This window comes from Anguilla anguilla, chromosome 6, assembly GCF_013347855.1.
Source record: "Anguilla anguilla isolate fAngAng1 chromosome 6, fAngAng1.pri, whole genome shotgun sequence".
NCBI lineage: Eukaryota > Metazoa > Chordata > Actinopteri > Anguilliformes > Anguillidae > Anguilla > Anguilla anguilla.
Window position 1 is genome coordinate 8,941,534 of NC_049206.1, and position 24,354 is coordinate 8,965,887.

At 46.3% G+C, this 24,354-nt stretch overlaps 1 protein-coding gene across 8 annotated transcripts in view; it reads left to right on the forward strand.

Moving 5' to 3' along the window:
• Positions 1 to 24,354, forward strand: part of slc6a9 (solute carrier family 6 member 9) — a 61,473-nt gene that overhangs the window by 20,483 nt on the left and 16,636 nt on the right. Inside the window, exon 1 of one of the 8 annotated variants that reach the window (XM_035421990.1) lies at positions 9,791 to 10,094. The exons of 5 other annotated variants lie outside the window; for them this stretch is intronic. In XM_035421990.1, the coding sequence (XP_035277881.1) occupies positions 10,053 to 10,094 (42 nt within the window). In that variant the 5' untranslated portion in view covers positions 9,791 to 10,052. Of the gene's footprint in view, positions 1 to 9,790; positions 10,095 to 10,818; positions 11,081 to 18,528; positions 18,658 to 24,354 lie in introns of those variants that run through there. 2 more of the 8 variants (XM_035421996.1, XM_035421988.1) reach the window with 2 other exon arrangements.

The following is a 24,354-nucleotide window of genomic DNA, read 5'->3' on the forward strand; positions in this document are numbered from 1 at the left end:
AAACGCGGTAGGGTGCTGTGCCCATGGGCTGCTCATGTTGAGGTGTTCTGTCAAGTGGAAGCAACTGGAAACAAATATCGGATCGAATACTGTTTCTGTCCTGCAGGAATTGGAACCGTTGCCAGTAACGTTAAATCCCCCTTGAATTGTGCCTTAAAGGTGGGAACTGTAGAATTTAGCTGACAGGCCAGAAAAAGGCACAAAATGTCAGAATGCATGTCAGAAAATAAGTTTAAAAAATGTTAGCCACTTCTACTTCTTGCGTTGTTCTTTTGGGGAAAAAATGCACAAAACGTTACGCAAACTATGTTGTATGTTACTGCAGTTAATCTAGCATATCAACGGTACAACTGCAAATTAAATCGACCTTATTGTAACTCTTTCGCTTCGCAACTCTTGCGAGAGAGTACGCTGTTGTATCATTAGGTCGCTGCAGGAAAAAAAAAACGGCAGTCTTTAAAAAAAAAAAAAAAAAGAGGCAGCAAAAGACGTGCTTCCTTGGCTTGTTGTGAGTCGATGGTGTTTTGTAAAACCTGAATACGCTGTCCCAGCAGGAGAAGAGGAGGGTTTGTTTAATCAATTATTTCCCCCTGAACAGCTGTGGTGGGCTAATTGTCAAAAGGAGGCCGCCTTTTGCTTAATTGTAGCTCGCTTAACCCGCTGACGTTTAATTGTAAACAAGGGATAGCGAGCCCAAGGATAGCGACCACTTTCAGGAATTCGTCACGGCGTCGAAAAAGTTACGGGAAAGCACGGTCAAGGGACGGCGTATGAATACGCGCGTGGAAAGCGAGCGCGTTACGTGTGCGCGCTGTGTGCGTAAAACGCAAAGAAGCAGCACTTTTTGCGCGGAAGTGCGGGGGGGGGGGGTGGAGGCAGGCAGTCAAGGCTAGCGGGGGGGTGAACATGAGGCTGTCTCTAGGTCAGTGGCGCTTTAAGACTTATGTAAGGAAACATATTGAGCTGTCAGTCACTCACTCGAATTAGCTGGAGCGCTCGCGCCTTTGTAGCCGCGCAACCGTGCTGCCTTCTGGGGGCATGGGAACAGATGTGTTCAGCCCCGGAGGGGCAGTCAGACATGGGTTCTGTTTGTGTTTCGCGCTCCGACTGTACGGCCGAGCGGAGCGTGAGGGCCGGGGGAGAACGCAGCCACTGTGGAGAAGGTACAATGAGAGGACAAGGGCCACCAAATGCCAAACACGTCCACTGCTGCGCTTCCTTTAAAAACATCCCCGGCGAAAGGGCCCATTCAGTTTCTGCCTTTAGATTTCATTTTGGGGAACCACTCAGGCTGAAAATTTCGTTTTTCTGTTCTCTTCCTCTCCCTTCTATTTAACGGCACCCCCTCGCCCCCAACCCCCCCCCCCCTCGTCCCCACATACAAAAAAAAAAGGCAAAGAGTAACAAAACAAAAAAGCTTCGCCTTTCCGCCGTTCCTCGTTCTTGAAGTTATGGGCCTTCAAGAAAATTAGCGTAGTGCCGCTCGACCCGCTATCTAAATCTTCGCGATTCCTGTGTTCTTTTTTTTTTTAAATTGGTATTTCTAGGAGCTGAATCAAAGTCACTCCGGGTCCTTTTCATCCTATATATAGGTAATTTGTTGCGCTCTTACTGAAGCTGCTTTCCCCCTTGTCCCGTGAATGACAGATATAGGCATGGGACAAGGGGGGGTCTGCAGTTCTCAGGGTCCCCCAACAGGAATGCCCCCCTCCCCCCATTATTTATCACTTTGGTGCTTTTACAAAGGATTCACTAGGACAAAACGGAAAACGCTTCCCTACCTTTTAAAATCTGGTTGTAATGTATTTTGAAAAAAAAAAATAAAAAAAGAAATGGTTACAGTTAAAGGTTGTTTTTAAAATTCACTTTTAATTGGGTACATTTGAAAAGGATAGTTTTTTTTTTCCCAGGCCTTTTTGACTAAAGTCAGGAAGCCGTGGAAAGCTTAGGCTTTCGCGGTAATGCTTTGGGAAACTATGGGGAAATGTTTGTTTCGTTGGGCTGTGATCTCTTGCGAAAATGTGAAGTGTACATCAACACTGGCCACGTTTCCCAGCGTGGCCTCGCTGAAGCTCACTGGAACTTTACGTTGACCAAACAAACAGAGCCTCCGCATTAACCAGAAGGGATTGATTCCATTTGTCCACAAAGGGGGCCTTCGACCTTGACGTTGACGTCAGCGCAGGTTTGAATGCCACAACATCTGTGCGTGTTATTAAATGGCTGTTTTTTTCCCCCCCTTTCCGACCTTTCCGACAAACACGCTTTGAAATTTCCCCTCGCTAACAAATGGTCTCGACGAAAACAGCGAAAGCTCAGTAGGCGACCGCGTTTTTGTTTGTTCCGATGTTTTGGCTCTTTTAATTTCCAAAACAAGTATCAGGCGAAGCGGGAATTTAATAGCATTTTTTTCGCGGCTTGAAAATGGAGCGCGGCTCCCCTTGGTTCTCTCGCTGTCCGGTCCACGTGAAAGCAGACCGGAGTCACATGTACCTCGCCTTCACTCCCAGCAACGGTCCCATATGTTTGTGGAAATGTGTACGTCGTGTGCTTTTTTCCGGGTCGATTTGTGCCCAAGTTGCTCTGCCGAGCCCTGTTCTCCCTGGAGGGGATCCACGCTACACGCTATTTATAAAAGAGCAAACAGCTGGGGTCCCTCCAGCTAAATTATGGAGGGGGGGGGGGGGGGGGGGTAGTGGTGGTGGGGGGTGGGGGGGCGTGGAGAAATTAACATGGAAACTTCAGGTTAACCCAACCGTTTGGAAATGGCGTTCCCGTGTCCCTGGAAGCTTCCGCGGGCCGGGTCGAAACGTCGCCGGGGCGAGGGAGGGGAGGGAGGGAGCGCGCAGGAAGTCGCTGTCGTGCCACCGCTCGATAAATGTGCCCTTTTGTCGGCGGGACAAAGCGGCGAAATCGCGGCAGCGGAGGGGCTGTGACCCCGTCACGGTGTCTGTCTTCCTCCGCTGTCCAAAGATCCTTTGGAGCCGCTCGGCATTCGTTTCCATCACAAAGGGAATGGAACAAAAACCGATTCCTGATAATTGGACGCTGTTTCCTGGCGTAAAAAAAAAAAAAAAAAAGCGGTTGTGTGAAGCCTGGGTTTAAGGATGTAGCCATAACATCCTCCTTTTTTGATTATGCTCCAATTCCGCCTCCACGGGCCGGTTTAAAAAAAAAAAAGAAAAACATTTACTCCAGGGTTGGCACAGCAATTCAAAGACAGGACCATTTTAAATTTCCTTTTAATTGTAATGTGTAAAATTAATGCGGAGTGATTAACTATTAAGTCGATTGCTGTAAAGGACAGATACATGGATGCAGTGAGATACACTGTAGTAGCTTGGCCTGCGTTGTCACTTCTGTTACATTACACCAAGTGGACTAGTTCTCCTTGTTCCCGCAGGAATAAGTAAATGAACAAATTTAGTCATTTTATGAACTGTTGAGTATTTCTATTTGATTGGATTGATTTCTAAAACCACAAGTCGTTGTATTTTTTAAAAATTCATTATAATGGAATGTCTTCCTTGTGGGACATTTTAAAAGACGTCAACCCCCGGGCGTAGTTACCGTAGGGCTACCTCTTCTTGAAAGTGAAATTCTATTTGTGTTCCGTTTGAAGTAAATATCCAACTTCATTTTTTCTAATCAAATGTTGTCAGTGGCCCTGGCATTCGGAGCAGAGACAGCCCCTCTCATTGCCTCTGTGTGCCTCCATGTTTTTTATGAAGTAAGTGGCTTTCCAAATAGTTTCTGAAATGTTTTACCGACATTTGCAGGAGAGGTCCTCTATGGCGGTGGCGTAACCGATATTGTCTTTTGTAAGCCTTTTCAGCGTTGCCAAGGGCACACTTCCTCTGCCAGCTGGCCACCGATTGGCCAGTCATGGCGAAGCTCTCAAAGGGCCCGTCTTCGGAGCCCGTGGTACAAAAAGGCACGCGAGGGAGAGGACGAGATTCATTCCCAGCGTTCTGGGAAAACTTCCAGTCAACGAAATTCAACCGGAAGTGGGGTTGGGAATAGGGAGTTTGAAACGTATCTTTTCTGAGGGAGGGGGAAACAAACAAACAAAAAAAAACGTGTGAAAACGCAAAACTTTCTTCTTTCTTCATACTTGCATCCTGTGACAATATACAGTGTGTTTTGGAAAGCGTGTTTGTTTTTTTTCGTGTGTGTGTTTGTGTGTGTGTGTGTATGTGTGCATGCATGCCCATGTTTGTGTGTTTCCTCTGACACTTACTACTTCCTGCAACAAACACCTGATGAGCCTCTGCCTATGCTGACTCTTTAATTCTTTAATTCATTCCCATAATGCATTGCACATGTAGCAGTTGAACATCGCTTTACGGACGTTCTGCCAGTTAAGGCTCAGAGTAACCAATGCAGACGTAATGTTACAGTGAAACTTTGCAATGTGACTTGATTAAATGAGCTCCTTGGAGCACATACTGTAGTCCAAGGACCTCAAAATGACCTCATTGTGTGTGTATCACAAATAAAATTGTGTATTATGGCTATGGTTTAGATTTTCAGCATGAGCTGAAACCAGGGCTAATTTGGAACCTGTCGCCACTTTCCTGTTTGGGAAAGTAAAGTCAAGTGTCATGACATTTATGACATTTCTCTCGCCTGTCACCTGCAGAATTCAAATTTTTGTTTTTTCTGTTTTACACTTTCGTATCTCTTGAAGACACGTTCTTGTGTGGCTATACACGCCGAGCAGACCGTTCATCGACATTGTCCTTGATCATTTTGTCTAAATTCACTGTATGTAGTTTTGTGTGCGTGTATGCGTGCATGTGTGTGTGTGTGTGGGTGCATGTGTGTGTGCATGCATGTACGTGCATGTTTGTGTGTGTGTGTGTGTGTGTGTGTGTGTGAGAGTGAGTTGGGGTGGGGTGGGGGTTCCTCCAGATTGCCAGCTGAGGGTGGAAGCTCGGAAACCGGACAGCACATCAAAGCGGGCAATACGTTGTGAAAGTGACATGTTTGGTCAGCAGTAGTAATTTAGCCCACACTGGAGCCCCTTGTTTGGCTTGTCAATAGAGGCAGGCGTGCCCTGAATGGAAAAGATCTTGTTAAGGCAGCTCATTTGAAACCGCATAGGGAGCGTTTTGTGCCTCTGTGGCCTTTTTTTTCGCTTTTTTCTTCTGCAAAGCAGGTTTGGAAAAGTTGTTTCTGCTCTGCGCTACACCTGTGTGCTCTCGTTCACTGGCTGCCGGCTGTCGTGTCCAGATAAGATCTCATGAAATATTTCCAAAGGAGGTGCCCGTGCCTTCCTCTAAGGAATAACCTTTGCCGTGCTGGGCGTTGTTGTGAAGTGCAAAAATCTCTTTCTCTTTCAATAATTGTGAAATTATTTTGGAATTCGGTCACCTGACTGGTACAGAGGAATACAGAACAAAAGCTTCAAAAGCAAGTAGTGAAAAAATGAATGCGCAGAAATGATGACAGAAAAAAAAACATATCAAGTTCAACAAATAATCTTGCTGACCTCCTCTTCTCTTTTTCAGAAGAAATACCTGGTTATATATCTGGTGATCTCTACAGGTGACATGAGGTGATGAGGTTGTGCAACAGATGTTATGCAAACTGTGCATTCAATGAGTTTGAGGGGCGTATCTTTAGATAAGTGTAACTGATGTGAGTAAATATAACCTTTTTACATTCCTGTGCCTGCACACAGATTCATCTTAAAATTGAATCCAGCTCCAGCAATGCTACGCGGCACCTACACGTTTTTAAAAACAAAATGGCCGCCTTTGTTTGGCACCCGTTCTCCTGGTCTCAGGCCGTGGCCAGGGCTGCGTTCTATAGCAACAGGGCTTCCCTAGCGCCGTTAGCCAGCTCATTCATGGCCCGCAGGCTGGCCATTCATAAATACCTTGGAAGCCGTTGAGTCCCAGTTGAACCCCCTCTCCCCCACCCCGCCCCCGCCCCCCCCTCTCCAAACCCCCGCCTACTACCGCCGTACTCGCTGTCCATTTTCGGCCGGTGGAACCAGAGAGCCGCGCGAGTTAGCGGTCTCCGCTGTCCGCCTGTGCATATTCTTAGCGCTAGCGCTGTTTTATGATGTGCTGGGACCGCTCCGCATTCCTGAGCACCCCGTCCTCAGGGAGGGGGTGAGGGGGAGAGGGCGGGGGGGGGGAGGGGTCAGAGTTGACCTTTACTCTACATCCCCCCCCCCTCCCCCTCCCCACACTTGCCTTCCTCCGTTAAGGCTGCCAGTGAGTTCTTTCGCCCCCTCGCGGTGCCTGTCCGGGGAAGACACCTTGGGAGGGGAAGGGGGCTTTTCTGTGGCCCTTGATTTGCGGTTGAAAGGAGAAGCACACATCAAATACTTCACTCCAGTTGTAACAAAACAAACAAACATTAAAAACAACTAAACAAAAAAAAAATATTAGAACAGACCCAGGCAATTAAAGAATTGGCATCTGTGTTCCTTAATTGGACCTAAACACCAGAAACAAACGGGCCAATTAGGGGGAAGTGGCTCCCAGGAGACAACTTGAAACGGATCCCTCTGTGTTTTGCGATGCGCTTTTGTGTCCTTTTTTTTTTTTTTGCGCGACGCGCTCCCCGCTCACAATGCGCTCCATTCTGCCGCCCGTTTTCCCCCCCGTCAAAATACCACGCCGCAAAAAAAAAAAAATCCTCATTAAATCTGACCTATTATGTGAGCGCGCGCATGCTCCCGTGTGGCTGACTAATGGGGACTGGCTCCCGGCCCCTCTCTAGGGGCCCCAAATGGCTCGCGGTGTCAGACCCGCCTTGTCGCCGGTGCGTCCGGGGCCCGGCGGGGCGCGGCGCGGCATGCCGTCACTCCGCCTCAATGACGGACCCTTCGCAGCCGCGGCCCAGAACCGCTGCCTTCGCTGATCCTCACTCAGATACGAAAGACTCGGCGGTTTAATGAGAGCTGAAACAAGAGCTTTTTTTTTGTGGCTGTTCATTTTGAAAGAGTTTAATTGACGTTCAGTATGCAGTCCTTTCTGTTGTAAAGGGCTGTCAAAGTTGCCAGTTTGATGGCCCCGTTTGTTTATAAATTGATCTCCTGGAATGGTGTGAGGACAACAGCCAAACATTACCCACAGCTGGCAGCTCTGAGGGTGCGCAGAGAGGTGATCTGTTCAGATCTCTGAGCAGACTGTTTAAAAAGCCTTCACAGCACTTTGACTTTGGGAAGTGTCCTCAGCGAAGCCCCGTGAAACCTGACAGGAAACGCTGTCACACAAAATAACGATCGAGTGATTGAGTGAGTGAGTGATTGAGTGATGGTGAGCAAATGTTCTTTCAATTTGGCACATAAAAGCTTGCATCCAGAATGTGTGTGCGGTACTTGTATGTATTCTGTATGCTAAATTTAAACTTGCCACAGTGCCTAAGTCAGCATAATTCAATCAATGCATCTGGATTTATTTTTTTAGCTTTGCTTTCCTTGTGAATGCTGAATCTTCTGCCATCCAGCAAGTTCAGCAATTTGATATTTGTGCGGTAAAGGAATGATCTTATTTTACCTGAGATGGAAGTTCAGCTCCTCCGTCAGCCCTAATGCTCATTGCAGTCACGTGTGGGCATGACTTCTACATTTCATTTACTACTGTAGTCTGACTGGGATCCATCATCCATTATATTTCACTCTAAATCCCCCCCCCCCACTTGTTACATGTTGCCCCATCCCAGCACTTCTTGGTAATTTGTATTTGTCCCAATACTGTAGCTTATTCTTCTGCCTAGTTGGCTTTGCAGAGGTTAGGTCTGAATAGCGTTCATTGTGTGAACTAAACTCTGTTCTTGGCTAGAAATAGCTGTACAAAATAAGTATTGTATCTTACTGAACCTGTGTTTAGCAGTTGTCAATGACCATGAAATGCACTTTTTGTACGTCGCTTTGGGTAAAAGCGTCTGCCAAATAAATGTAATGTAATGTAATGAGGGGACCGGGCCCTCTGAAAGCATTGAGGCTGAGGTCACCATGTGCTACTGCACTTACGGGGTCACAGCCTGGTGCATTGCTGGGCTTGAGGCGAATCCTCATACCCCTGGCTATCAAGCCATGGAAGACAACTTCTATAACACATGCCCTGAAGTGCAAATAGTCTTAAAAATAAATTTATGAACTCGACCTAAATCAGAGAGCAGTTTGATAACCCTGTGTGCCTGTCTGTTTGTATGCATGTCTGTTTTGTCTAATGTCAGGGTAAATTTTTAAGGAAAGAAGGATTTTTGGGGGAAAAGCCTTAATCAGTCACATTGTAGGGCCTAATTTATATTTGTAGTATGCGTATTGTCCATAGAACTGTTTTTTTATTAGAAAATGTAGTTATATTTTATATATTTGAACGTTACACCTTCATTGAATATGTAATGAAATTGCATCTGGCCATCAAAATTCCATACTGTGACATGGTATCCTTACAAGAGTGATTATACTTGTAAGGTACACATACTTACTTTCTGCTTAAGCTGGGTTAAAACTTTGAACAGTTTTTATAATGTTTTTGTACTTAAACCTCAGCCCCCTGGTACAGAGCTATAGAATAAATGGGTGGACTGCAGATTTCATTTGCACATTTAAACTGTTTCTGATATCAGTAATCTTCACAAACTGATTACACATGACAAACTGATATCAATAATCATTACACAGCAGTACATTGGTTTTTTGTATGAATTTGTACATCAGTGAAGACTATTTTTGGTCTCTTTCTTCCTCAATTAAGACAAAATGCGCATTGCATTACAAACAAAGTGTGGGGTTTCTTCACACCAACCCCCCCCCCCACATCCCCACACCCTCCATCCCCCAAAAAAGGAATCAATACGCCTGATGCTTCCTGAAACTTGTCACATTAACTCTCCGAGTCTATTCATCTAACACAGTGACACGCCACAATTAAATTCGCATTTGGCCCCCTGCCAGGGGCCCGTATTTGACACCGCTGCCTGAATCAATCACCTCTGGGCTCCCTTTAAAAGCCCCTTTTGTGATAAGATCTTTCTTCTGTATCTGTAAAACTTTATTTATTTATTTATTTTTATTTGTTTATGTCTGTTTCTGTTGGTCAAGCAGTGTCTCTGTGACAAGAGGTCCTTTTAGTGATGGTGGCGCGCACTAAGAATAGGGGTCTCCGTGGAACGTAGTAGACGGCCAATGGACTTGCAGCCGTGAGAAGGGTGGGGTCCCACACCGATGCGCGCTGGCAGACGGGGGAGGGGGGGGGCGCGCATCCTTTTCCCTTCGCCCCCTGCCGTACCTAGGGGTGGAGTTGGCAGCGTCCGGGGGGACGAGGATTTGAGAGTCAAGTGTTGGTGAATGGGGAGCGTTGGTGGTCTCGAGCGCCACCGCTTTGAAAATGAGGGGCAGGGGTGGGGGGGGGGGGGGGGGGGGGGGGAAGAAATGTAGAGGCAGAGAAGGAAGTGGGAGCTCTGTGGAGGCAGAGACCGGGCTCCTTGCTACTTTAAATCTCTTAAGCAAGCTTGGCACCGGCCCTCCAAGCAGCAGACCAGCAGTCCCCCTCGCTCTGTATTCAGTAAGGTGCCCAAGTGACAAGGACTCCATTCATTGTGGAGGTAGAGGCAAAGGCTGTGGATCTCTCCTGTCTGTTTTAGAATAGGAAGGGGGGGAGGGAGGTTTGGTGGTTGGTGGTGGTGGTGGTGGTGGTGGGAGGGGGGGGGGTGCTGTTTTCTTGAAATCTTGAAGTAGAGCAGAAAAGGGTTATAGAGAGGGAGGAGAGAGAGAGAGAGAGAGAGCGCAAGTGAGTGTGTGTGTGTGAGAGAGTGAGTGAGAGAGAGAGAGAGAGAAAAAGAGAGTGAGGGAGAGAGAGAGAGAGAGAGGAGGCTTCCATACTGAATGACTGAGGGAGGCGGAGAGGAAAGAGAGAACTCCATCAGATGAAATGAGGTGAAAATAATCCAGGCATTAATCAACCCAGGGCCAAAGGAGGGTGTTCTCTTTTTCCCCTCCCCTCCTCTCTGCGGAAGCGAAAAGGGAAGGTGTGAATGAAGGACCTAGGAGTGGAAAGGAGAGAACCAGCGGGCGCTATCAAATCATGTCAGAGTCCAACACCAATGCAGCCTCCACTGCCGAACAGGTCAGTTTTTGTGCGAGCCAATCTTTCTCCCTTTACCACGTTTGATCCACCCCTACCCAAAGTGTCTTTTTATGTGGAAGGAAGAAGGGAAGAGGAGGGGGGTGGTGGTGGTGGGGGGTGTGCGGAGTGGTGGGGGGGGGGCGGTGGAGGCAAGGGTTGCACTTGCAAAAAAGCCTGAGAGGAGGATGAAAAAGGTCGGTGACAAAAAAGTTTTTGGGGATTTTTTTGCGGATGAGGGAGAGGGAGAGAGTTTGTCCGACCATCAAAGCGGTGATTGTGTGGAGCTGCCCGGACGACGGTGCGGGGTCCTGAAAGAATTGAATTAATCAAGACGCGCCATTGTCCGGGCCGCCTTATTTTTCGTCGATCATTCAGGGGGTCCGTGACGACTCAATAGCCCCCGGACCACGTGGGACGGGGGGTATAGCTCTTTAAAAACCAGCCTGCGTGTGACCGAGCTGAAAGGTTTTTCTAACTAATTGCAGTGGGAAGTTCTGGTCGTGATGGTGGTGGTGGCGGCGAAAGAGGGGTGTGCGATAAAGTTTCTTTTCTAAGGAAGTGGGCCGGCTAACCGTGAGTGAGAGAGAGAGAGAGAGAGAGAGAGACAGAGAAGAGGGAAAAAGTTTCCAAAAAAGAGGGGGCGGGGGGGGGGGGGGTTGGCTCATATTTATGATTCTTTTTTTCCTCCTCCCCCTTTTCACCCCCCCATTTTCCTTTTTTTTTTAACTGGCCTCGGGACTTGTCAAGTTAAACAATTCGAAAGAAGATTTGTTTACATTAAAATATATAGATTTCCGTTATGGCACCCTGTCCCCCCACGGATTTATGTGGAGAGCCAAGCCCTGTGGCATCCTTCGGTCGGCTGGTGTCAAAGCAGAGGGAGCTTGCAGTAGAGCGGTGCCTGTAAAGAGACCATATCACTCATTAGAAGCGTACCACCTGAGCTTTCCTTAGATCTATGAAGAAGAAAAATGGGGTTGCTTGCGGTAGGTAAAAAAAACCTAAGCTTTCGGCATTTAGAAATGTAGCTGAATGTTGTTTGTATGTTAGATTTGTGTGTGTGTGTGTGTGTGTGTGTGTGTGTATTCAGCTTTTCAGGTGCGTCAGCCTGTTACTGAAAAGTGAAAAGAATGGTACGTTCACTCGAGAAATATTTCTTCAAATTATCGTTCGGTTTTAGACTTTCCTTGACGTGGTCTCAAACTTCTCGTGTTCCTTATGGTTAAGTAGGCTCACATACTCGTTAAGTTGAGCACTGGGCATAAGGTTTCACCAGTCGCATAATGAGGCTGTGTGTGTGTGTGTGTGTGTGTTTTATATGAAACACTAATAGGGTCAGTGGAAGAAGAGGGGCAGTCTCATAGCATTGTTCTGGGCTTTTCAAGTGCTATATGGCTGTTATTTCTGTCCCAAAAAAACACTAGACCGATGACAATGAAGCAAGTGTCAAGGACAGACTGTTGAGCAGCACACAAAAAGAAATCGCTCTCACTGTGGTCAGAGTGACAATCTGCAGCACTGGTTCAACATTGGTTTCATGAGAACTAACGTACGTCATAGCTCGCGGATAATCCCGCTGTTTACCAATACGTTCTGCCCCGGCCGGCTGCCCTTCGGGTTTGCATGCTCAGGCTTTGGGGTTTTTTTTTTTTTTTTTTTTTTTTTTGCAAGTACAGCACATCCAACACGGCCTTTATCGCCGTTAATCTGTTTTCTCTGTGTTGTGCTTGAGAAGCCAGTGTGTTCTGCAGATCGTCATATCTGCCGTTTCCTCACCACACATCTGCGAGCTGTGTTTACGGCTGTGTAATTAGTTTGCGCTAACTGAGAGTGGAATGGATGCGGTTGGATGAAATACCGTGGCAGTGTATTCTGAGGTTTCTGTAGATTGCAATTCGGGGGACATTCAACGCCGCACTTTGGTGTCTGTGAGCAGACGGGTGTTGGACGGGAAACCGCTGGAATCCCATGTAGAACACTTAAGAAAGCCAGGCCCCAGGGTTGTTTTTTCGTCTGTGAATGTGACACCTAATCATTCTGATTGACCTGCTCTGGATGTGAACTTTGGGAAAGGACCAATGACTGATTTACCTGACAAGGCTCCCATGGAAGTCAGCGAGACAGGTGCATCTGACAGTGTTGCCCTTCAGGGAAAGAGCTTGTCAGTCAGTCAGCACGGCCCGGGCTTACGCAGTGCATCGCAAGCGGAGTGGTCCCGTTTAAAAAATTTAAAAAAAACGACGCGCACGAGAATAACCACTGTAAAAGGGTTGTCACAATTAGAACTGCACGAAATGTGTCGTTTCTCAGAAAAAAACCGTAATAACAAGCGACTGCGGCGTTTTTTAAAATGGGATTCGGAAACCCCTGCCGTTTAATATTCGGTTCAGCTCGTTCATTGTATTTCTTGTGAAACAAATTGGGCACTAGCTCATCTCAGCGGTCCAGTCATGCTGTGAGAGGGCATACAGTTGTCTGATACTATTTCCAAACTGGAAGCATGCTTGAGTCGTAATTGAAATAATAAGAACTTCGGGAGGAAATGATAATTACGCAGCAGGCACCTCTGACCGAGTCTGACAGGCTTTCACTCCAAAAGCGGAATTAGGAGTCATGTAAAAAAAAAAAAAAAAAAACCCCGCGTGGCTCCTTTTCGTGCATTACATCAAGAAGCGCGCGCGCTTCAGGGGAACGGTTTAATCCAAAACGGTAGAAGTAAATCTGTTGCATTGCGCAAAAAAGATTTTGTTTCGATCCGCTGAAAGAGCAGCTGATGGGGCTTACATGATTTGGTTACCGAGATTTGAATTAAGGCCCGTTAGAACTAAACCCTAACCAGAGTAGAGGGGCAGCATATGCAGCTGAATTGCTTGTGTGCTGCAGCAGGGTCTGGCCAAATGTAAAGAAAGCGATCTGAGCAACATTTGTCCATTCGAGAGCCCTTGTGAATCTCTTTCCATTCCTTTACAATGCGTTGCTGGAAATATGAGAACGTTTTGTTATATCGTTATGTTTCCACGTATGCATGTTTTGCTTGGTTGACCCGATAGGTGTTTAGATGAATACAGCGTTTCACCGGTATGAACGTGGGGCGCTCCACGATTAATGTTTTCCTTTTGAATTTTAGGGTGGCTGACCCATGCCCCATGAAATGATAAATATTGTCATATATATATTCATGCCATTGCTGTAAGTGAGGAGCTTTTGATGACCTTTTTGAGAAAAATGGTTCTATTCGACAATGCAATCAAATCTGTTTTCTCAGAAATGACGACCTTCGCCAAAAGGAAATTGCCTTCATGAATGTTTTATGGGGAATACGTTCTCTTTATTGTTTTCATTTAAGGGAAATTGCTATAGAGGCGGCCACATGCTTATGGACCAGTACAGTATGGATAGTATTTATTTTTTTATAAATGATTTATGGATTGATCTGACTTATTTAATTATTTGTGCCATACTTCAAAGAGATGCTGCTTCTACATACAATTAAAAATATATATTATTGTGGTTAATTATTCATTATTAGCATTAGTTAATTATTCATTAATAGGATTATTAGTTAGTAGATGCCAAGGTTGGATGGAGATCATTTGAAAACGTGCATAGTGTAGTATCAGGAGCTACAAGTGAACTTTAGCCACAGGAAAATACGTCTAAAGATGTAATTAAAATGTAGATTAAATGTATCATTTTCAAATTATTTTAAAATGCCACACCAACCTGTTAGCATATTTCTGCCGTGTAAGTGCCAGTTATTTCCTTATTTTTAAAACTCTCTGTGTACATTCACAGTCATTTTAAATACACTGTATTTTGATTCGTGATGAAAAGTTAAAATTGACTTTAAGTGTGGTAGCTAATAAAAATAATGCGAGAGTTGACTTGTTTTTGTCGCCTGAAAGGAACTGAAACATCTCATCACTACTGCTTCCACAGCCCCTCTTAAAAAGTATTTTAATGAAGAGACACAGAAGTTTACAGAAAGGATTAGTGAATAAACATTTTCTTAGAATAATTTCCCGAAATTATTTAAACTATATTTAGGCATATTCACCAGCTTATTTTAGGCCGTGGTAGACGCCGGAAGGCTGTTTGGTAATAATTCCTGAACACTGGACGATATCCTTTGTAGGCTAATGATATTGCAGAATTTATATCTGCAATGTCTTCATGGTAAATATTCTGTTGTACAAACTGATGACAGATGATTCCTGTGCGCACTTGAGTTTGTGTATATGGTACTTCTTGTCAATGAATGTCACCCATAAAAGCATTAATGTAGTTACCCATTATGATTTGTATACAATGCATATAAGCAATAACTTTTTTTTTTTTTTTTGGGGGGGGGGGGGTGATTTAGGCATTAAGAAACTGCATTTTGAGATTATTTGAATTAAAGAGGTGATTTGAGTGTTGATGGTTTATAAATTTTTACTTGTTTTTTTGTTTTTGTATTAAAAGTATGTATGTAGCGACAGCGAGAAGTGGCATTTATGGAAAGTTGCGTTTGAAGACAGCTGTGTCCCGTGTTTTTGTTTGCATTCTTCCTCTGCTTGAGAATTGACGAAAATGAAGCACGAGGTTTCTGCAGTTTGTCCCCCCCCCCCCCCCTTTTCGCTGATTTTGAGTGCACTAAATGGGGGGTCGGCGGCAGGTGGTCCCCACAGCGGGACAGTTGCTTTTAGGACAGACTGTTTACGTGTTAACTGAAGGTTATGTAAGGGAGAGTGTGGGAGTGGAGGGGGGGGGGGGGTTGTAGTGTAAGGCTGAACCATATGGGTGCTGGGAGGCATCGAGTCACAGTGCTTTCCTGTGTTCCATACCGTGCTGGCCTCCTGGGCTGTTTGACTGAGCAGACTCTGCTCACTGACTCAGTGGGTAGGGCCTCCATTCAATCTTTTCCAAAAAAACAAAAAATACAAAATTTTTTGTATCAACGGATGTTACAGGGCTCAATTAAACTGTGCAAAGCTTTAGTTTGTAAGCCCGCCCCAGGTAAGAACACCTCCACAAACTCCCACCCGTCCCCACCATTGGCCTTTTCCAAGCACAGCAGATATGGTGTGAATTTGAGCATGTAGACCTTAATAATGAATACATTTATTTTTCTCTTTAGTTATCTCCTCCATCTTTTAAACACTTGATGAAATTATTGGAGCGTTGAAGATTAAACGAAAAATGTAATACCTTGCACTCTTCGTAGGATTCAGGTTCCTTTTTATTATAATTATATAATTATATATAATAATTTTTTTCTATTTCCAAGTAAGCACTTTCCAAGACGTTTTCGGGACACTGCTGGTCTTTTGTGCCGTTGTCTCCCTGTAGAAGAGGAAATCGCGCGCTGAGCCAGTTTTAATCAGAGGGTTTATGGGTCGGAAGCGGTTTGTGGAGTGGGGGTGCTCAGCCGGGCGGCGGCCCTGGATTGATTAGCCGTTAGTTAGCGCGCTGCCTCGCGGGCAGGGGGAGACGGTAAATGCGCCCAGTCAGCGGTGGCAGCTTTACTGCAGCGGCGCCATTTAACGCACTAATTGGTCTCAGAAATTGATGTTTCCTGCTAGTCTTGTGTAAAGTGCTTGGCCGCCGTAGGTACTTCAGACGCTGTATGAGTTTGCACAGCCTGCTTTAATGGCCGCGCTCTGCCTCTATTTCACCGTGCGCGCGCGTACCCCTTAAAAATGGCCGACGGTTGCGGTCGGTCCAAGCGCTGCCTTTTTTTTTTTTTTTTTTTTTCAAATGTAAAAAGCGGTTGTAAAATTGCGGATTTTACCGGTCAAAGTATGCCACGAAACCCTGAAGGCCGGGGCGAGGCTTAACATATGGTCTGACCCGCAAAGCTAAGCATGCAGTCATGAACCTGCGTCAGAGGCAAATGGCGGCAGCGTTTGACGCACATGTTAACGGTGACGTGGGTGTGGGAGAGGTAAAGGGATTGGCGGGGTTTTTTTTTGCACCGCTCTGTTTGCGTTGGCTGGTGACCTTGGTGGATGACTGGCAGTTGGGTTTGCACAGCCCTTGGCATCATCAGGAGGCAGAGGAGCGTTCTGAGGATCTGCGTCAATGCGGCTGAGCTTCCTGTGTGGAGTGACGTCTGAGTTTTTTGGGAAACAAACTGGTTTGGAGACTTGCGATTGTTATGAATGTTTCTGCGGACTCCTGCCCTGCTAATTTTTCGAGCTGCTGCCAGTGACTGCCATCTCACACCATTGCCCTTGCACTTGGAGTTTGACTCCTCTCTGTAAGACGGAACAAACAGAAATACACAGCACGCTGGGTCTAGCTTGCTTGTAGCTAAAATGTTGGTTAGCATGCAATAACTATGTCTAGGTACATGGATTCGAGGATCGCTAAGCTTTTGTTTACGAGTACCAATTATGTCAAGATATAGATGTATGCAGAATTTCTCCACAATGCTCTACATATCCTCCTATCCGAGCTACTCTTTTACGTCCTTGAGGAAAAATATTTTGCCTTTGTGAAGCATGGCCATGGACCACAGTGTGCATTTTGAAATCCTCATGTTCATAACCAGGCGGTTACATAATTGGAAGTGACCTTTTTGCCCTCCGTTCTTTTAATTATATCACAAGTAAGCCTCCCTTGTTCTGCCTTACCCTTATTAGCTTTGAAGTTTTTATGTCATTGAAATCACACTGCTTGAATTGTATGGCTTCATTCTCTTCCTAGTTGAGCAAAGGCCTACTCCAGTCTCATTATATATTCCTGATATTCTTTAAAAGAGCCCATGTATTCAAAATGCTTTATTTACAGGGCAACACATCTTAAGCTCATTTGGGAATCAGGTCTACGTTCTGTACTTGCACTGTCCTATCGTGATAAAGACATTCTCTACAATAGTTATTAAGGGGCTTCTGCGTGTTTCATCCTGGTAAGACACTGTTCAGAACTTCAGATTCACGGATGGTACCCACGGTCTGGCATGTAACCTGGGCAGCATCCATGCAGGGCAATGCATTATCGGTGCTAGCCTGGCCCCAGGAGCAGAGGGTATCAGCGTGCTGGCATGACAGCGTCTCAACGCTCACTGGCGACCCCTGCTGGTTGATAAGCCAAACTGAGGTGTGTAAAGAAGCAGTACTTGACAGCTGATGAGGAGAGTGTTGGCTTTCCTCCTGAATTGATTGCAGATATTCCAGGAATGAGCACTGCTGACTGCAACCGGAATTTCCAGATAATTAGAGAAAAATGGCAAAGGGCGTCAAAAAAGTTGTATCATACAAAGGGGGGAAAAAATCTAGGTTAACATTTTCCCAGGAAACAGCCTGGGGCCATTATGAGGCAGTGGGACTTCAGCTGTGGAGTGAACAAGGAAAGATCTTCCTCCTCACGTGGAGTTGTTAGTGCACTGTTAATTGTCCCAAGGAACCATCCATTATCCATTAATTAGAGTCCAGCACAGCATGGGGAGTGGGGCGGGCGGGTGGGGGGTTAACAAAGAGAGAGAGAGAGGGAGGGAGAGAGAGAGAGGGAGAGAGACAGGTGAACAGCTTGCGCCGGCCCGCAGCACCCCGGGCTTGTCTCCCACGTCACTTCACGCCCATGCTCAGCGCTAATCGAATGATCCGGTCAAACGAGCAGTCAGCGGCGCCAGGCCCCAGCCGCGTGCGCCGAATCTGTGCCGGCCGGCGGCCCCCTCCTCCGAGCGGACCGCTCTGAACCTGCGCTCTGAGCCTGCGCTCTTCTCCTGCGCTCTGAACCTGCGCCCTGCTCCTGTTCGGCCTGGCCGCCCGTTTAAAAAAAAAAAAAAAAATTTTATTATAATTTTTTTTTAAAGAGCCGCGCGTATCTGCACACAGTTCTGTTACTCTATACAGATACCGCCGTAACCAGATGTGCTGCCATTAAACGTCTTGGCTTTGATCATTAACTGGGGTTAACTGTCTTTTAGGTCTGCAAATTTAGATAATATTAAGTAGATCTTTATTTCTTGTGTTTGCTTTTGCTTTTGCGGTGCAGCGTATGGCAGTGTAGCGGTGCGCAGTTCTGGCCGAACCCCTCGTGGTGCTTGTCGCAGATTTGTGGCTGAGGTGTTCCGAAAGGAGTGTGTTCTGCTCCGCGAGTGTGTTTGATCTCACAGCTGCCATGAGGGGCCACAGAGCGAGGGCACGGGGGTTTGGGCGGGAGCCTGGAAAGGGGGCCCCTGCTGGAGACGTCTGCGGTCGGTCTCTCACCGCGCATGCACCGCCCCCCCCCCCCCCCCCCCCGGCCCTTCCTCCTCCTGCGCGGCTTGTTTTTCCAGCGCAGCGGGCTGAAGCCTCTGTCGAGCTGCGCCGTCCTTCTTGCCCGGCACTGGGCTATTGTGAGCCGTGGAAACCACACCCCCCAAACACCCCCCCCCCCCCGTCCCCCCCCCCTCCTCCCCCCCCCCCCCCCCCCCCCCCCGTCCCCCCTTCTCTGAGTTAAGGGAACAGGCAGTGTGGGTCGCTGTCCGCTTCTGTTCAGTGTTCCCAGTGTCCCGTCCTCAGCCAGGCTGCGAGCAGATGCTCCTGCATGAATGCGCGTTAGCCCTCCGGTGCCCGAAACAATGGACAACTCGAAGGTAAGGGGACGGCCTCGACGTACGAACGCGGCGAGCGGTGGCGCAAGCTGGCCGTTGCCATGGGAATCCGTGGTCACGTTGGCGCGCGGCGATTGCGTTTTTAAATTTGTATCGGTGTGATCGTCGAACCTCATTTTTACTAACCGCTTTTGATGCAGCTGACCGTTATTTTTATGGTGAGCTTCTCGAAACATCGTGTTTTGTCATTGTGAGTGTCGGCTTGTTTTAGAGTACGTGACAACTGTCATGTGTTGAGTGTATTGAGTATGTTGTTGAAGTTGTTTTTTTTGTTTGTTTTTTTTGTTGTTAGTTCCAATATGAATCTGTTATGTATTTATAAAAATAAAAGATAAATTTATATTTTGAAGCCTAATTCTCTGGGGAGGGTAATATTTAACATTTTTGGACAATTTGGACATGTTTAAAAAAATCCTAAATTGTAACAAATGACTTTTCACAAATGACAATTCAATTCAAAAGCAATTACTTTGAACAGAGGGTGTTTTCTTTTTTGGGAAACTAACACTGAAGATTTGATTGAGTGACGTAACCTGTAGCTGACCCTGCTCTTGGGGGGGCGTTGGGGGCGTTGGGGTGGGGGGGGGGGGGGTGAGGGGCGGTACGGCACCTCCCTCGGCTTCGCCTCGTCCCGAGTCTTCGGCGTCTTGGCGAAACAAAATTCACTATTGCACTTAATTAATCAAGCATGCGGGCTGGGTATTCAGCGCGCTCGCCGGTGATTGGACGGGCCCAATGAGATGCGCGGGAACGCGGCCTCCCGCTAGCGGGGTCAGAAGCCAGCGCGCTTCCTCTTTAGCGAGATTACTTTCACCTCAGCAGGGCTCGATAATGGCGCCTTTGAGGGCGGGGAGGACGGGGGTTCATTTTATCGCAGTTGGGCGGAACTCAGACCTTACGCTACCTTGTTTACGGCCGGCCCTTCTCACAGTGATATTTAATCACCGGCTTAGCTACGGGCGATCACGACGACGACTCCTCCGATGGGGATAATCTGCCGTGTGTGTGCGTGTGTGTGTGTGCGTGTGTGTGTGTGTGTGTGTGTGCGTGTGTGTGCGTGTGTGTGTGTGTGTGTGCGTGCGTGTGCGTGTGCGTGTGTGTGAGTGTGTGTGTGTGTGCGTGTGTGTGTGTGTGTGTGTGTCCGTGACACCGGGAGCTTGGCCCCTCGCTGACTCCCATCGTAACTCCCTTGTATCCCCGTTAGCATCGGACACGGCTTCAGTAGTCACCCGGGCTAGCCCTCTGAGTCACAGCAGTGAATGTGCTGAGCCAGTATTGACTGTATTATGCAGTGCCTTCACCTTATGGAGTCATGTGAAACAGAGGTGGAAGAGGGGAGAAACTGAACCCAACCGCCCCCCCCCGGCCCCCCCCCGCCCCCTTTCTGAGTCACTCGAGGGCAGAGGAGAGTGAGAGGTCACATCTTTTTCGACAGCGGCCCCCTCGACCCCGTGTTTAGACAGGTGTCTCGAAGCCCCCACATTCCCGCTGTCAGTGCCCCCCCCCACTGTTGGTTCTGTTTATTTTCGGAGCTTCGCGGCGAGATGCCGTCGGGCGGTGCGCATTCTGGAGCGGGGGTTTGAAAAGTCAGATGACCCACGTCCCGTCCCGTCCCGTCCCGTCCCGGTGCGGCGGTGGTCCGCTGGACCCCTTCACCTGTCCCCTCACCTGTGTGGATGAGGCGGGGAGGGGGAGGGGGAGGGTTACGGGGGCTGCCTGTGGCCTCCTCTTTAGAAGTGTGCTTACACAGACAGGATCAGTTGACCCGGGGCGTTAAGATGAGCCCAGCTGACTGTGAAATCTTAGGAGCCAGCAGCTGGGGACAGAAGAATCTCTCACATTCTGCCCCCTGTGTGTAGCCTGGATTTAACCACCTTTAAGTGACTGCACTTAAGTAGTTGACACTTTCTCTTATTATTTATATACGGTATTCATTTTATGTCGACTTGAAATCAGTTTTGAGTAACCTAAATAAGAACAGTCTGGATGTGTGTGTAATTCAAAATTGAAGCCCTACCAAGATTCAGAGTGGTGGAATTCTGGCTTTCCCTTTAACATCTCTACCATGTTGCCCTGTATAGTGATTTAAAAATTACTTTCAATGTGCTTTATTAATTAATTGATCAGAATTGGCAGATTAACAATTTATATATTTCCAAATATCAGTTTGATGATATGTTTTCAAGGATGCATCCTATTTTCCATAATCTGTTTTCATGATGCCTTTTTTATTCCCCAGTCTGGATTGGTCAGTTACATTAAGGTTGTTTTGTCACTGCAAATAAATAAGGTTAAATAAATAAATAAATAAACTGCAATACCCTCCAAGTTTAGGACAGTTTGTGGTACTATCAGCGTCCTCCAAGAAGCATTCAGCATCCAATCCAGACTTCTCTTTGGCTTTAAGGAATATGCTGCCAACTGAAACTCCACCCTATCCAACCAGAAATGGAATATATTGCATGATATTGGAAAAAAATATATTGGAAAATATACAGATTTCAGATCTGCAATATATATTGAAAGATACATTTCTGTGAAATATTATATTTTTGAGAGATTCTGCTTATTATTGCACTGCATTTGATTCCTGTATCTTGAATGATGTTTTGACAAATTAGGTGTGCCCATGTGGGGTTTCCAACTCCAATAAGTACTGACGGGGGTGTATCACTGGACCAAGTTTTGTAGCTGGACATCTTGATTGTTTATATGCAAGGATAATATACTTTTTTAAAAGAATAAATCCTGACCTTTCAGAGGGATTAACTGATTGAGTGTCGCAGAATGTGCTCTTAGCTCTTATAAGTTAAAAGGGCAAGAACATGGGCTGTTGTTACGTGCGAGCGCTGGCGTGTGTGCGTGCGTGCACATGTTCAGCTGTGCTCAGCTTCGCCGAGTGAGTAGCGCATATTGCTAGCGCCAGATAAGCTAAAACCACATCAAAACTGCACTTTGTTTTAATCCACATGCACGTTAGTTCAAATGATGTTTTTTTTATTAAATTTTTTTATTATTGTCCTTTTCTCAGGATTTAGCAATTCCACTTTGCTGAGTCAATCTTAATTTTTTTTTGCTCCTGCTATCAAGTTGGCATACCTCCTCTTGAGACCCTGCAGTGCACAACAACCTGAAAACGTGCATGAAAAGGTGTCATTCTTGGGCCAGATCCAGTGCGTGTGCGAACAGTTAGGGTTGGGGTTTAAGCGATTTAAAGAGCGACCGAGCAACCAATCAGTGTCTCCTCTTTTTCCCCTCTCCCTGAAGAAAGAAAAAATTTTTACAGGTGCACACACATTTTTTTTTTTATGCGGGCTGAAGCTTACAGACTTGCGGAGCGTTGAGGGTGCAGCTCCCCATCAAAATGACACGTTTCCCTTTTTGTTTGTCCCATCCCCACTGTTCCCTTTTACGTTGGCACATTCTGGTCAGTCAGATTAGAAAGATGCACGCAAAGGACTGAACACAAATTCAACACCCGCTGTACCCTCGTTCTAGCAGGCCCTTGCTTCCAAATGTGCTGGTTTTCCATCCGTATACCGGAAGAGGACAATCTATGGGTCATGGAGTTAAGGCTGTAAGTGAGGCGAGACTTGAAAATACTTTATATTAAAACAAGCCATTACAATGTGCAAGGGTGGGCTAGAGTTGAACCATAAGTGCCATGTTAAAAGGAGTCACTTGTTTACGGTGGTTAATTGCCATAAATATTCTGTCATCGCGCAAGATTTGTTTTGTCTGAAGTGCAGAGTTATTTTTAAGCCGACGGGAATGCTCAGCTTGCGTTAAAAAATGCTAGCGTTTGCTGTCTACCTCCTAATTATAGGCACATTTAAGATCTCCAGATTCCCCAGGGGAGAATGCTGACAGGTGGACTCATCAGGAATGTGGAACGTAGCGATAGCGCATTGCCGTGGAGACAGGCTCTTATGAGCGAGCCACTGGTCGACATGATTTATCAGCCAGAGTCCAGCTCATACTGTATGTAAACAAAAATAAACACATAAGCACATGTTGGGCTCATGTGTAAACAAATGCAGGCTGGTCAGTGGTTTTGCTCAAGAGTTTTCATACCTGCACGTTGATGCAAAAACAATATTTGCACACAAAAAAAATCATCGTTTGAACCTCTTTAAGCTTCTAGTTAAACTGAGTCTTTTCCACTGGGGTCGAGAATGGCATGTGCAACAGATTGCCCAGCCTACCCTGTTGTACCTGCTTACATTTTTAAAATCATCAGTTCCTGAATGAGGATGGATTTTCTGCAAGTGAGAGGTTACTAGTCAAAACATTCATAATGATGGTCAACTGCAGAAATGAAAGTGCACGACAATTACATTCGATAGTGAATATCTGTGTCGGATGAAGAAAAATGTCCCTGCAGTACTTGGACCAGCATTACCAATTTTGGAAAAATGTTGACCAGTTTTTGTCACGACTTTGTTTCGCTAAAATTGGCACGCGTTCATCCTCTTACATCATTTGCTAGGTCTCTCTCTCTCTCTGTCTCACACACACACACACACACACACACTCACGTACATACACGCACACACACACACACACACACAAATATTTGAACAGGAAGGGGTTCTTATCATTCAGCCTCACAGTATCTGCAAACACCGTCATTCACCTCATTTGCCAGAGGAATATTTGTTGTTTTCTGTAACCTTTTGACATGCTTTAACATTGGGACGTACCGTACAGCAAACACAATGTCATCTTGCAGAAAGGACACGGCATGCCAGGAGGTATTCAGTCCAATGCCGTCTCAACTACAAACACAGCACCCCTGGGACGTGGGATGGGGTTGAATGGTGTGTCACCATCACCAAACTGCTCTGATTGGCTTGATTGATGGTGACAAGGACAGGCAGAGAAGGGTGTTCTGCTTGCACGCCCAAGACATACAACAGAATAAGTCCTTCATTTAAAATGTGACTAATGGGATTTGTGTGACTAAATAATACATGACTCATAGATGCAGGAAATACAGAAATCCTTGAATGTCAATACCAGAACTTTGGCGCCACCATAGATTACAAACTTGCCTGTGATGAGAACACCTTTTAACATTTTACAAGAAGCGACCACATCGCTTATTGCGCAATTCAGAATTTTGACACGCGTTTGAATTTTTACGTGCATTTTTAAAACCATAAATCTAATCTTAATATCGAAATCATATCTTAGCCGTGCTTTAAGCCACGTCCTTCACTTGGACCGTCTTGACATTTTTGTTTCCCCACAGCTGGCTCGGCTCCCTCCTACAATAATTCAGACACTGAATAATGCTGCGGATGACAGCAAGTGGGTGAAATTTCAAAGCTTTGCCAGTTGAGGCGATGCCAGTTTTCTTCCAAAAGCGCGTCAAGTGCCTGCGATGACAATGCGCATCCTCTCCGCTGTTTCGATGAGTACGAGCTCTTAAAACCGGAACAATGGCTCACATCGTCTGCCCTGAAAACGGAGCAATGGCTCGTGAATTTGCCGGTCATCGCGTCCCTGTTAAACAGCTGTACCCTCAAGCAGTTCTTAACACGATGTGCCAGTGCGCGTTTCTAATGAGCTTTTGTGTATCTGAGAGGGTCGGTCTTGTGAAATATTTAGACCGTCGCTTTGTAGAAATATGTTTATTGTGCTACAGTATACGCCATATGCTGCCCTAAGAACTGT